The 12,979-nt window shown below is 41.9% G+C and overlaps 1 protein-coding gene across 1 annotated transcript; it reads right to left on the bottom strand.

The window, feature by feature from the left end:
* Positions 1-290: 290 nt before the first annotated feature.
* Positions 291-12,626, bottom strand: si:dkey-94e7.2 (uncharacterized protein LOC100141353 homolog). The gene is made up of 8 exons (XM_060922959.1): positions 12,604-12,626; positions 8,789-8,904; positions 8,476-8,631; positions 8,217-8,321; positions 7,459-7,668; positions 4,315-4,376; positions 532-662; positions 291-393 (listed from the first exon to the last, which is right to left on the bottom strand). The coding sequence occupies exons 1-8, from the start codon at positions 12,624-12,626 to the stop codon at positions 291-293; spliced, it is 906 nt and encodes a 301-aa protein (XP_060778942.1).
* Positions 12,627-12,979: the final 353 nt, after the last annotated feature.

Below are 12,979 nucleotides of genomic sequence, written 5' to 3'. Positions count from 1 at the left end.
GAGCAGAAAAGAATCTCAGAATGCACAGCCTTGAGGCAGGTGGCCTACAACAGCAGAAGTCCACATCAGGTTCCACTCCTGTCAGCCAAGAACATGAATCTGAGGCCACAGTGGGCACAGACTCCAAAAACTAGACCGTTAAAGATTGCAGAATGTTGCCTGGTCTATTATGTCTTTTATGCATTGTGCAGCCGCCCCACGATTGGCTTTTTGGATAACCGCATGCATGTACAGATGTTCCTAATGGTCATCTGTATGGTCAGTGTGTGTATGTCTAAATATTTTTGCATTCATTCCCAGTTTATGCCAAGCATCTGGCAACTGAGGTCCCACAGCTTCTGTGCCATTTCATCATCTCTAGCAGCTCTTTTGCAATTCGAAAGCCTACAATTGCTGTAAAGTAGAAAGAAGGGAAATGATTATATCATGATCAATGATTACACGTCATACATGCACCATCAACACAATTATACCGCTGAGATTTAGTAAAACACCTGGAGATAATTAGCAACCATGCGGGAATGTAATCACCTGTAATAGCCGCCACTGTGTGAGTCGAGGGCTGGCTCCACAGCACAGTAGACTGAAGTCTGAGCTCCCTGCACTGATGTCTTAGTGAAAGGCCTGACCAGTTTCCACATGCAAAGGAGCATAAGGTTCATGTGTCTCGTCTGTGAAGATTCTCAGTCATCCAGGTCATGGTAAACTGTGGGTGGTAAAAGAGAGCAACTGGACTTGCTTGAAGATTCTTGAAGACGTTTCACCTCTCATCCGAAAGGCTTCTTCAGTTCTGTCTGACTGGTAGGGAGCATCAGGTATTTATCCTCTCATGAATGAAAAGCTCATCTAAGGTGTCATTGAGTCATCCTGTTGGTGTGGGTCACTGGGGGCTGGTTGTGAACGGCTTCGAGAGTCGTTAGGATGATCAATGGATCGCCCGTTAGGGTGATCAATGGAATGCTGATTCTCTCTGTCCTCCTGTGAGTCACTGAAAACAGCTGGGTTTTGGTGTGCATTCAGTTGTCTGGGAAGTGTGCCAAGGACTGCATTGTAGGTGGCTGATAAATTATGTCTTAAACCCCCACCTCTGTTCAGTGATGGCCATTCCAGGTTGACAAAAATGGCTTCTTTAACTCCTCGCTCATACCAACAATCCTCTCTGGCTAAAATGCGTACGCTGCAATCCTGAAATGAGTGTCCTTTGTTGTTAAGATGAAGGTAGAAAGCAGAGTCCTGGCCTGAGGAACTGCCTCTCCTGTGTTGAGCCATGCGCCTGTGAAGCGGTTGTTTTGTCACCCCAATATAGGGGTCTGTGTATTCCTCACTGCACTGAATGGCATACACTACGTTGTCCTGTTTGTGTCTGGGTATTCTGTCCTTAGGGTGGACCAGTTTCTGCTTCAGGGTGTTACTGGGTCTGAAATGTACCGGAATGTTGTGTTTGTAGAAGATCCTCCTGAGTTTCTCAGATAGACCAGAAATGTAGGGAATGACAATGTTCTTGCGTTTGTTCCTGTTATCCTCCTTGTCCGTTCTGTTCCTTTTTCTGCTCTTGAGGAAAGACCAGTTGAAGTGAAGTTGATGTTAATATCCACTGCATTGATGTGCTTAGAGAAGGCTTCCACCTCATGGGTTTTGATTTTAACCCAGGTGTCATCCACATATCTGAACCAGTGGCTGGGAGCAACTCCTGAAAAAGTGGTCAAAGCTTTATGTTCCACTTCCTCCATGTAAAGATTGGCCACAATAGGGGATACCGGTGAGCCCATGGCGCATCCATGCTTCTGTCTGTAGAAACTTTCATTAAACTGGAAATAAGTGGTAGTCAGGCAGAGGTCAAGCAGGGTGCAAATCTGGTCCGTGGTGAGGTTCATTCTATCCAATAAGCTGCTGTCTCGAAGGAGTCGTTTTCTAACAGATTCAACTGCTTCTGTGGTGGGAATGCAGGTGAATAGAGAAGTGATGTCGTAGGAAACCATGGTTTCATCTGAGTCTAGTTTGAGGTCTGCAACTTTAGTAGCAAAATCTTGGGAGTTTTTGATGTGATGTGGCGTATTCCCAACGAGAGGAGCCAGGATGGTGGCTAGGTGTTTGGCAATGTTGTAAGTAACAGAGTTTATACTGCTGATGATAGGTCTGAGTGGAGCTCCTTCCTTGTGAATCTTGGGGAGTCCGTATATGAGAGGAACGGCTTCCCCAGGGTACAATCTGTAGTACAGAGATCGGTTGATGGCTTGGTCCTTTTCTAGTTGTTGCAGGCAGCTAACAACTTTCTTTTTGTAACAACTTGTGGGGTCCCGCCTCAAGGTTTCATAGGTGGTAGTGTTGCTGAGGAGACTGGTCATCCTGGAGTGGTAGTCCACTGTGTTTAGCAACACTGTGCATCTCCCTTTGTCAGCAGGAAGGATGGTGATGTTCCGGTCTCTTTGAAGCAATGTAAGAGCCCTCCTTTCTTGGATGGTGAGGTTGGAGGGAGGTGCTTTCGCACTGGACAGAGCAGCTGATATCTTCAGTCTAAGTTGTTCTGCCTCTGTGTTGGTCAGATTGTTGTTTCTGATGGCTGACTCTGTGGCTGTGATGATGTCTACCACTGGTATCTGCTCTGGTGAAACTGCAAAGTTAAGTCCGTTGGATAGAACATCTTTCTCTGGTTGGGTGAGTACCCTGTCAGATAAGTTCTTCACCCATATCTCTTCTACTGTATGTCCGGTTGTGTAGCCTGGTCAGATTTCTTCTTCCAAGTCAGCACTTCTGTCTTGCTGGAGGAGGTGGTTTTAGACAGCAAAGTTTGAAATTTGCGCATCTGTCGTTCCTTGCCTTTGGTATGTTGTGAAATCTGTGCCTTCTCAGCGAACTCAGAGACTCGTTCCAAAACTTCACTGGGAAGAAGTACTGTCAACTCTTCAAACATCAGTTCAGTCTTGTTCTGGAGAGCATCGATGGTGAAATGTACTTGTCTCACTCTCTCGTTGAGAAGCTGCTTCTGGGCTTTCTGGAGGATTATTTCAGCTCTGTGTCCTTTGACCGTTGAAAATAGGCGTAGGCTAGTGGGGATAATGTTGGATTGTTGGCATCTCAGGTTGAAACGCAGGTGGTTTCTGTAGTCTGCCAGTTTTCTGGAAGTCCTCTCATACTCCTGCACCAGTCGAAGGGTTCTCATCCCAAAGTGCGTGGAAACATGTCTGTGAAGATTCTCAGTCATCCAGGTCATGGTAAACTGTGGGTGGTAAAAGAGAGCAACTGGACTTGCTTGAAGATTCTTGAAGACGTTTCACCTCTCATCCGAAAGGCTTCTTCAGTTTTTTGACTCTCACCACCCACTGGAACACAAATTGGGGGTCATTAGGACCTTGCAACACAGGGCTCAGAATATCCCTACAATGATAGAGGGAAAAGAGAAGGAGCAGAATCACATCAAGAAAGCACTTCAGAACTGCGGGTATCCCAACTGGTCTTTCCTCAAGAGCAGAAAAAGGAACAGAACGGACAAGGAGGATAACAGGAACAAACGCAAGAACATTGTCATTCCCTACATTTCTGGTCTATCTGAGAAACTCAGGAGGATCTTCTACAAACACAACATTCCGGTACATTTCAGACCCAGTAACACTCTGAAGTAGAAACTGGTCCACCCTAAGGACAGAATACCCAGACACAAACAGGACAACGTAGTGTATGCCATTCAGTGCAGTGAGGTATGCACGGACTCATATATTGGGGTGACAAAACAACCGCTTCACAGGCGCATGGCTCAACACAGGACAGCCAGTTCCTCAGGCCAGGACTCTGCTTTCTACCTTCATCTTAACAACAAAGGACACTCATTTCAGGATTGCAACGTACGCATTTTAGCCAGAGAGGATCATTGGTATAAGCGAGGAGTTAAAGAAGCCATTTTTGTCAACCTGGAATGGCTATCACTGAACAGAGGTGGGGGTTTAAAACATCATTTATCAGCCACCTACAATGCAGTCCTTGGCACACTTCCCAGACAACTGAATGCACACCAAAACCCAGCTGTTTTCAGTGACTCACAGGAAGACAGAGAGAATCAGCATTCCATTGATCATCCTAACGGGCGATCCATTGATCATCCTAACGACTCTCGAAGCTGTTCACAACCAGCCCCCAGTGACCCACACCAGCAGGATGACTCAATGACACCTTAGATGAGCTTTTCATCCATGAGAGGATAAATACCTGATGCTCCCTACCAGTCAGACAGAACTGAAGAAGCCTTTCAGATGAGAGGTGAAACATCTTCAAGAATCTTCAAGCAAGTCCAGTTGCTCTCTTTTACCACCCACAGTTCATGTGTCTCTTTAGTTCAGTGCGAACGATGCCTGGGTGGACAGCATATACCATCATGCCTGTGTCTGTTCAATATACATATAATTGTTATATTACAGTGTTGTAGTCAAGTCACTAAACCTCAGGTCCAAGTCCAGTCTCGGGTCCCCAGTGTTCAAGTCCGAGTCATTAAAGAAAATTTCAAGTCGAGTCTGAGTCGAGTCCACTACTGATCCGAGTTGCATCTGACACAAGCCCTGCCCACTATCAATAGGGCAAATAACATGAGAGAGGGTTAACACTAGCTAGTTCATCACTCAGCAAGCCCCGCTGTCAACAGAGCAATGAACATAGCGTGTCACTTCCTTCTCTGGGTGGAGTCTTACCAAATGACGATTGAAGTTCGAGGTTGTCTCCGTCGTCTCCTCGATAGTTCTTCTACATATGCAGCATATAGCAGTGCATTTTTTCCCATTCCGTGTGAAGTCTGTATAAGCAAAGCGGACAATCCTAGGGGCTTCTCTACAGGCATTTTAGCGCCATTAACGTTAGTTTGTTCCTGAACATGATGTATGAACAGGTGATTGTGCATTCTCTTGCATGAAATTAGTATAAAAATTAATGTAGATATAAATATAAATATCTTAGGCCAAATTATTATGGCATGTTATAGAAAAAATAAAGAAAAATCCAAGTCCTCGTCTCCAATTTATGAGTCCCAGTGCAGTTAATGCACGAGTCCGAGTCATCAGTGCTCAAGTCCAAGTCAAGTCACGAGGCCTTAAAATTAGGGCACGAGTCGGACTCGAGTACTACAAGCCAGTTATATTATATAATACTATTGAATGCTCACTTCTGATTGTTCAGAAGTAGATGACAGTAGTTCCAGCTGCGAGGTTTATATTAATGCATATTCTAATGTTTCATCAGTTCTAAAGGAACAACTGACTCAGTATTTTTTTTTAAATAGTAGATGCTTTGCATAGCAAAACATTTGTAAACGTTGATATGTTGAAGTTGTCGGTTTACAGGACATGTTTATTTAGCTTTTTTTAATGTCTCCAGGTTCAGCACTTTGAAGTAAAGGTCTAATTTTGCGTTTTCTATAACGGGAAAGTCTTCAGGATGAAAGGTGTTACAGTGTTAAGGTCTTCTTCTTCTTCCAGTACAGTTCAGACCACCTTCTGCCATATTATCAAACTGATATATGGTGCAGGCGGCACGGTGGTGTAGTGGTTAGCGCTGTCGCCTCACAGCAAGAAGGTCCTGGGTTCGAGCCCCGGGGCCGGCGAGGGCCTTTCTGTGTGGAGTTTGCATGTTCTCCCCGTGTCCGCGTGGGTTTCCTTCGGGTGCTCCGGTTTCCTCCACAGTCCAAAGACATGCAGGTTAGGTTAACTGGTGACTCTAAATTGACCATAGGTGTGAGTGTGAATGGTTGTCTGTGTCTATGTGTCAGCCCTGTGATGACCTGGCGACTTGTCCAGGGTGTACCCCGCCTTTCGCCTGTAGTCAGCTGGGATAGGCTCCAGCTTGCCTGCGACCCTGTAGAAGGATAAAGCAGCTAGAGATAATGAGATGAGATGAGATATATGGTGCAGTCAAGCCTTCCTTGTGCAGTAGCAGAGAAAATCATAAAATCATTTGTATTTACAATTAAAAATGTGTTGGCTTTGATGTTTAGCAGGTTTTTATGCCGTGCAACTCATTCTTGAAGGTGGTGATTGAGTTGCCTGCCATGATATGAGCTGGTAGACTATTCCATATGCAGATGGTATCAGGGAAGGAGTGTTGATATCCCTGCATTCTTGCATAGGGAATGAGGAATCACTGGTTATGTCCTCTCACCATGGCTGTTTTTGGTATCAGGTGGTCTTTTGGGATCGCAACTAAGTTGCTCACTATGCGAAACATCATGATGGCTTTGCTCGCAGCTCTTCTTTTCTTGTTTCTTGGTAACATGACAAGGTGCAATATTTGTCTTATTAACTTCAAGAGAGTTAAAAAAAGAGAGGCTGGTGAGAGAATGACTGTTTACAGCTGTTATGATATACATAAGTGACAATAATTTGTTTCAAGACATCCCACAACATTCAATGTAACTGCAAATGAATAAAAAGTACAATAAAAGTTGTCATTGTTGGCAAATTGTTGCGGTATAACAGGAATACAGAATTCAGGTAACAGTAACTCTGCTTCAAATTGGGTAACATTACACCACCTCATCATTGATTATTTTTCCTGTAAAAACATGCCCTATTGTATTTTATTCATGACTTAGTGATTTGTCTCATTTTGCTTGAAACACATGTCCTCCCCAAGAGTGAGTAGAATTATTACGGATCAATGTATTGTTCATGATATCCCTCATCAAAAAATTCCCATGCAGGGATTGGCCAAGGATGGCTCGTGTGACATAAAATAGTTCCACCATTGATGCAATGAAGCTCATGATGTCAAAAAAAAAAATGGATATGGTGTGAGTCAGTCATGGTATATCCTGGATATACCATGAACTGACATCACAATTTAGAATAGATTAGATAAAACTTTATTGCTTTCAAGCTATATGGCCGACTCAAATCCCAGCTGTGGCTCCGTGAGCATTTCTGTGTGTGTAGATCTACGCATCATGATCATACCTAGCGAGGCAGGCGATAGCATGGTACATTGCACATGCGCAGGTTGAAGGTTGCGCCGACATAAACAACAAACATGGCTGCCTCCAGGGAGTTTATGCCAAGATTCAATCTTAGCACTTTTATTTGGAATTTTTTGATGAGGGATATAAATCAAATATACCATGCACTGAGAGGCTCCGGTAATTATGGATTCTCTTCGGTGACTGGCTGAATCCTTCAGAAAATAGAACAATGCCAGTTACCTCAAAGAATCCATCATTTCAATCGGAGCTTCTCAGTGCATGGTATATTTGATTAAAATTATCTGTCTCTTGTTGAGTGTTGAGGTAAAGCATTATACAATATATAAAAAGAAACTTGTAATCAATTGATTTGTTACTTAGCAAAAGGCCCAAATGTCCACTATAAATGGACTATAAAGATATAAATTTATATAAATATAAATTTATGTAAATATAAATGTCCACTATAAATATATTAACCTGATAGCATTATTATTAAGGGCATCACTGGAGCACGTCAAACTCACCTTTGAGTCTTTTGGCCAGGGATTGAGTGCAGAGGATATTCGCTAGCTTGCTCTGTCCATACGCCCTCCTACTGTGGTAACTTCTCTCACTGTTGATGTCATCCAATTTGATGGTGCCCCAGCTATGAGCCATAGAGGACAGGATGATGATTCTCGATGGGGCAGACTTTTTCAGCAAATCAATCAGTATGAACGTGAGCAGGAAGTAACCTAGAAGGCAACAGCGTTGGTACTGTCAGAGCTAGCACCATCTATCCATCCATTATCTGTAACCACTTATCCTGTGCAGGGTCACGGGCAAGCTGGAGCCTATCCCAGCTGACTATGGTACAAGTCGCCAGATCATCACAGGGCTAACACATAGAGACAAACAACCACTCACACACCCATTCACACCTACGGTCAATTTAGAGACACCAATTAGCCTAACCTGTGTGTCTTTGAACTGTGGGGAAGCCAGAGCACCTGGAGGAAACCCACACAGACACGAGGAGAACATGCAAACTCCACACAGAAAGGCCCCCATCGGCCGCTGGGCTCAAACCCAGAACCTTCTTGCTGTGAGGCAACAGTGCTAACCACCACACCACCATGCCGCCGAGCTAGCACCAACTACATTTGATTACACTGACATAACCTGGGATTTCTTAAGTTTTCACAAAGCTACAGAAACAATATCAAAAAATAAGTCAATGATGACTGGATAATCATTCAGCAATTCTCCTACAGTAGATGAAAAAGAAGAAAAAATATTTCACCCAAATGATTAACTCCAAATTGCATCTCAAAGCCATCCACTGTCTTCAAATAGGGGCACATCATGACTCTGGCATTGTTTATAAGGATATGTAGTTGCTTCTCCTCTGAACAGGTAAAACCAAATACTGTAATATGAAGGTGATATCTAATTATGTATGGTATAATATATTTCTCAATATAAAAAGTATCAATATACAATATGTTACAGTATATGCATGCTTCTTGGAGCTACAGGGGTCGTAGTCAGTCTTCATTCACCATTGTTTATTACCTCTGCAAATTCTCTGATTGATTTGGTGTCTGCCAGATCTAGTTTCCTGATGATGACATTTTGGTTGCCTGATTCTGCAACGATCTCTCTCTGTACCGCTTCAGCTTTGACAATATCTCTGCAAGCCATGATGATCCTGGCTCCTGTAAGACATCACAACAAAGTGTTACTAGCCATCACGATTGCGATTAAACGATTGTGACTTGTCTCTTGTGTATTTCCTGCTTAGATGTTGTCTGATCTACAGAATCATATCTTTGCAAGTACAGTACACAGTAAACAAATGAATATGATACTTACCTCTTTTTGCTAAATTTCTTGTGGTTTCTTTGCCAATGCCAGTGTTGGCTCCTGTAATAATAACTGTTTTGCCATCAAGCCTTACCATGGAAGACCACTGGCCAAAGAAAAATGCCCTAACACAAGATGATGATGGAAAATACATTACATTTTACAGTCTAAAACTATTCCTGAAAGGATTCCGAGATAAATAAAATATAATCATATTGGCTTTTGTGGCTGTCCATCCCTTTATTAAAAAAAAAAAAGGGATTTCTTTATATTGCCAGTTTAACCCTTTGATGCAAAACATGGGTCAAAAGTGACCCGGCTGAGTTTTTATCTTCTATATCTTTGCAATAAATTAATTCCATCATTCAGTATTCAAGGTATTCCTCAATTAACTTGTTTTTGATCATCATACATCCTTATTTTATTTTTTCCTTTCTTACTTTTTGAATAAAAACTCTTTTTGTATCACTACCCTTCTAATGCACAACATGGGTCAAAAACGACCTGCATTCATTTTCCAGGTTATTTCATGTATGGCTGAGTGTTTCTATGATATACTTTTGAAATAAATTCATTTTGTCATTTACTTTTCCAAATATGCAGTAAATATCTTGTTTTTGTTTAGCACAAATCATCATTTTTATTTTTCCTTTCTTAAGTTATGAACAAGCACAGCTTTTGTAATTCTACATCGAGTTTACACACATGGGTCAGAAACGACCCGCATGCGTTTACTACAGCGTTTAACTGTGAATTGTGCTTGTGTCAGACATTTCACAGCTCAGCACAGCGCCCTTTGCCCATCTAATACATGCAAGTAATGTTTTTCAATTGTTCTAACATTACCTTAGAAAAAAATTATGTTTAGGTTACCTTGAGAGTGAGTAGATTACTTGTCAGAAAGTTACAAGTAATTACTATTAGCTACCTAGCTGTTGACATATTCTACTTTAGTTAGCTAATTTTATTGTAGTTGGCTTAGCTAACTACATAGTTAATAAATAAATAACTGGCCCCATTCACTGCTAAAGTAATTACTTGAAACAAATTATTTTTATTATAGTATTAAGACATTTAATTTTAAATCACACTTGGATGACCCATGTGTAGTAATATAAAAAGTATTTTTGTTCATAAAGTAGGAAAGAAAAAATTAAATTAATGATTTGTGGTAATTAAAAACAAGATATTTAAAGAATACTTGGAATATTCAATCATAAAATAAATTGATTTCAAAAGATGGAGCAAAGAAAAACTCAGTCAGCATGAAATAACCTGGAAAATGAATGCGGGTCATTTTTGACCCATGTTGTGCATTAGAAGGGGTGTGCATACAGTTTGGTCCATAAATATTTGGACAGAGGCAACATTTTTCTAATTTTGGTTCTGTACATAACCACAATGAATTTTGAACAAAACAATTCAGATGCAGTTGAAGGTCAGACTTTCAGCTTTAATTCAGTGGGTTGAACAAAATGATTGCATAAAAATGTGAGGCACTAAAGCATTTTTTAAACACAATCCCTTCATTTCAGGGGCTCAAAAGTAATTGGATAAATTAAATAATTGTAAATAAAATGTTCATTTCTAATACTTGGTTGAAAACCCTTTGTTGGCAATGACTGCCTGAAGTCTTGAACTCATGGACATCACCAGACGCTGTGTTTCCTCCTTTTTAATGCTCTGCCAGGCCTTTACTGCAGCGGTTTTCAGTTGCTGTCTGTTTGTGGGCCTTTCTGTCTGAAGTTTAGTCTTTAACAAGTGAAATGCATGCTCAATTGGGTTGAGATCAGGTGACTGACTTGGCCATTCAAGAATATTCCACTTCTTTGCTTTTATAAACTCTTGGGTTGCTTTATGCTTTATGTTTTGGGTCATTGTCCATCTGTATCATGAAACGCCGACCAATCAGTTTGGCTGCATTTGGCTGGATTTGAGCACACAGTATGTTTCTGAATACCTCAGGATTCATCCGGCTGCTTCTGTCCTGTGTCACATCATCAATAAACACTAGTGACCCAGTGCCACTGGCAGCCATGCATGCCCAAGCCATCACACTGCCTCTGCCGTGTTTTACAGATGATGTGGTATGCTTTGGATCATGAGCTGTACCACACCTTCACCATACTTTTTTCTTTCCATCATTCTGGTAGAGGTTGATCTTGGTTTCATCTGTCCAAAGAATGTTCTTCCAGAACTGTGCTGGCTTTTTTAGATGTTTTTTAGCAAAGTCCAATCTAGCCTTTTTATTCTTGAGGCTTATGAGTGGCTTGCACCATGCAGTGAACCCTCTGTATTTACTTTCATGCAGTCTTCTCTTTATGGTAGATTTGGATATTGATACGCCTACCTCCTGGAGAGTGGTGTTCACTTGGTTGGCTGTTGTGAAGGGGTTTCTCTTCACCATGGAAATTATTCTGCGATCATCCACCACTGTTGTCTTCTGTGGGCGTCCAGGTCTTTTTGCATTGATGAGTTCACCAGTGCTTTCTTTCTTTCTCAGGATGTACCAAACTGTAGATTTTGCCACTCCTAATATTGTAGCAATTTCTCAGATGTTTTTTTCTGTTTTCGCAGCTTAAAGGAACAGTCCACCGTACTTCCATAATGAAATATGCTCTTATCTGAATTGAGACGAGCTGCTCCGTACCTGTCCGAGCTTTGCGCGACCTCCCAGTCAGTCAGAAGCAGTCAGACGTGCTGTCACTCCTGTTAGCAATGTAGCTAGGCTCAGTATGGCCAATGGTATTTTTTGGGGCTGTAGTTAGATGCGACCAAACTCTTCCGCGTTTTTCCTGTTTACATAGGTTTATATGACCAGTGATATGAAACAAATTCAGTTACACAAATTGAAACGTAGCGATTTTCTATGCTATGGAAAGTCCGCACTATAATGACAGGCATACTAACACCTTCTGCGCGCTTCGGCAGCGCATTGATACGGAGCTCAGATATCAATGCGCTGCCGAAGCGCGCAGAAGGTGTTAGTATGCCTGTCATTATAGTGCGGACTTTCCATAGCATAGAAAATCGCTACGTTTCAATTTGTGTAACTGAACTTGTTTCATATCACTGGTCATATAAACCTATGTAAACAGGAAAAACGCAGAAGAGTTTGGTCGCATCTAACTACAGCCCCAAAAAATACCATTGGCCATACTGAGCCTAGCTACATTGCTAACAGGAGTGACAGCGCGTCTGACTGTGTCTGACTGACTGGGAGGTCGCACAAAGCTCAGACAGGTACGGAGCAGCTCGTCTCAATTCAGATTAAAGCATATTTCATTATGGAAGTACGGTGGACTGTTCCTTTAAGGATGGCTTGTTTCACCTGTATGGAGAGCTCCTTTGACCGCATGTTTTCTTCACAGCAAAATCTTCCAAATGCAAGCACCACACCTCAAATCAACTCCAGGCCTTTTATCTGCTTAATTGAGAATGACATAACGAAGGAACTGCCCACACCTGCCCATGAAATAGCCTTTGAGTCAACTGTCCAATTACTTCTGGTCCCTTTAAAAACAGGGTGGCACATGTTAAGGAGCTGAAACTCCTAAACCCTTCATCCAATTTTAATGTGGATACCCTCAAATGAAAGCTGAAAGTCTGGACTTTATGTCCATGTCCATTATATAACTATAACCTGAATATGTTTCAGTAAACCAGATAAAAAAACAAAATTTGTGTCAGTCTCCAAATATATATGGACCTAACTGTATGTTTTGCATCAAAGGGTTAAACAATTGCCATCATCTGGACCACACTACTGAATTAACACAGCATAAACTGTTACAGAGAACATAATATTCAAAAGTTCAGTTTACCTTAGTGTATATATGTTGGTCATCTTGCTCTCATAACATAAAAGAACACACATCTATGGACAGAAAATGCTTACACACACTTTCAGAGTCTGACGTACCATGCTATGGTCTGGATTAATGTTCAGCTAATCCACAGCTAATCTCCAAGGGAGGGTTCAAAACCACTGGAACACTGTTCACTGACCTAGCGTGCCTTCCAGAAACAGCCTGTATTCCTGTATCCCCGATGTAGTTACATAATAGAATATCAGTAAACGTTGGGTGGCAGTGGTTAGTACTGTCACCTCACAGCAAGAAGGTTCTGGGTTCGAGCTCAGTGGCTGACGAGGGCCTTTCTGTGCGGAGTTTGCATGTTCTCCCCGTGTCCGCGTGGGTT

Source organism: Neoarius graeffei, chromosome 1, assembly GCF_027579695.1.
Source record: "Neoarius graeffei isolate fNeoGra1 chromosome 1, fNeoGra1.pri, whole genome shotgun sequence".
NCBI classification, from domain to species: domain Eukaryota; kingdom Metazoa; phylum Chordata; class Actinopteri; order Siluriformes; family Ariidae; genus Neoarius; species Neoarius graeffei.
The sequence above is the reverse complement of the archived record's forward strand: the minus strand, read 5'-3'. Positions and strand labels throughout refer to the sequence as shown.

Bases quoted from the DNA above. Each gene is read 5' to 3' on its own strand.
- si:dkey-94e7.2 (XM_060922959.1), bottom strand. From the start codon at position 12,626: ATGACCAACATATATACACTAAG. The intron at 8,632-8,788 runs GTAAGTATCATA...GATGTCTTACAG, and splicing joins AAGAAATTTAGCAAAAAGAG to GAGCCAGGATCATCATGGCT. The intron at 394-531 runs GTGATTACATTC...TCTACTTTACAG, and splicing joins CACAGTGGCGGCTATTACAG to CAATTGTAGGCTTTCGAATT.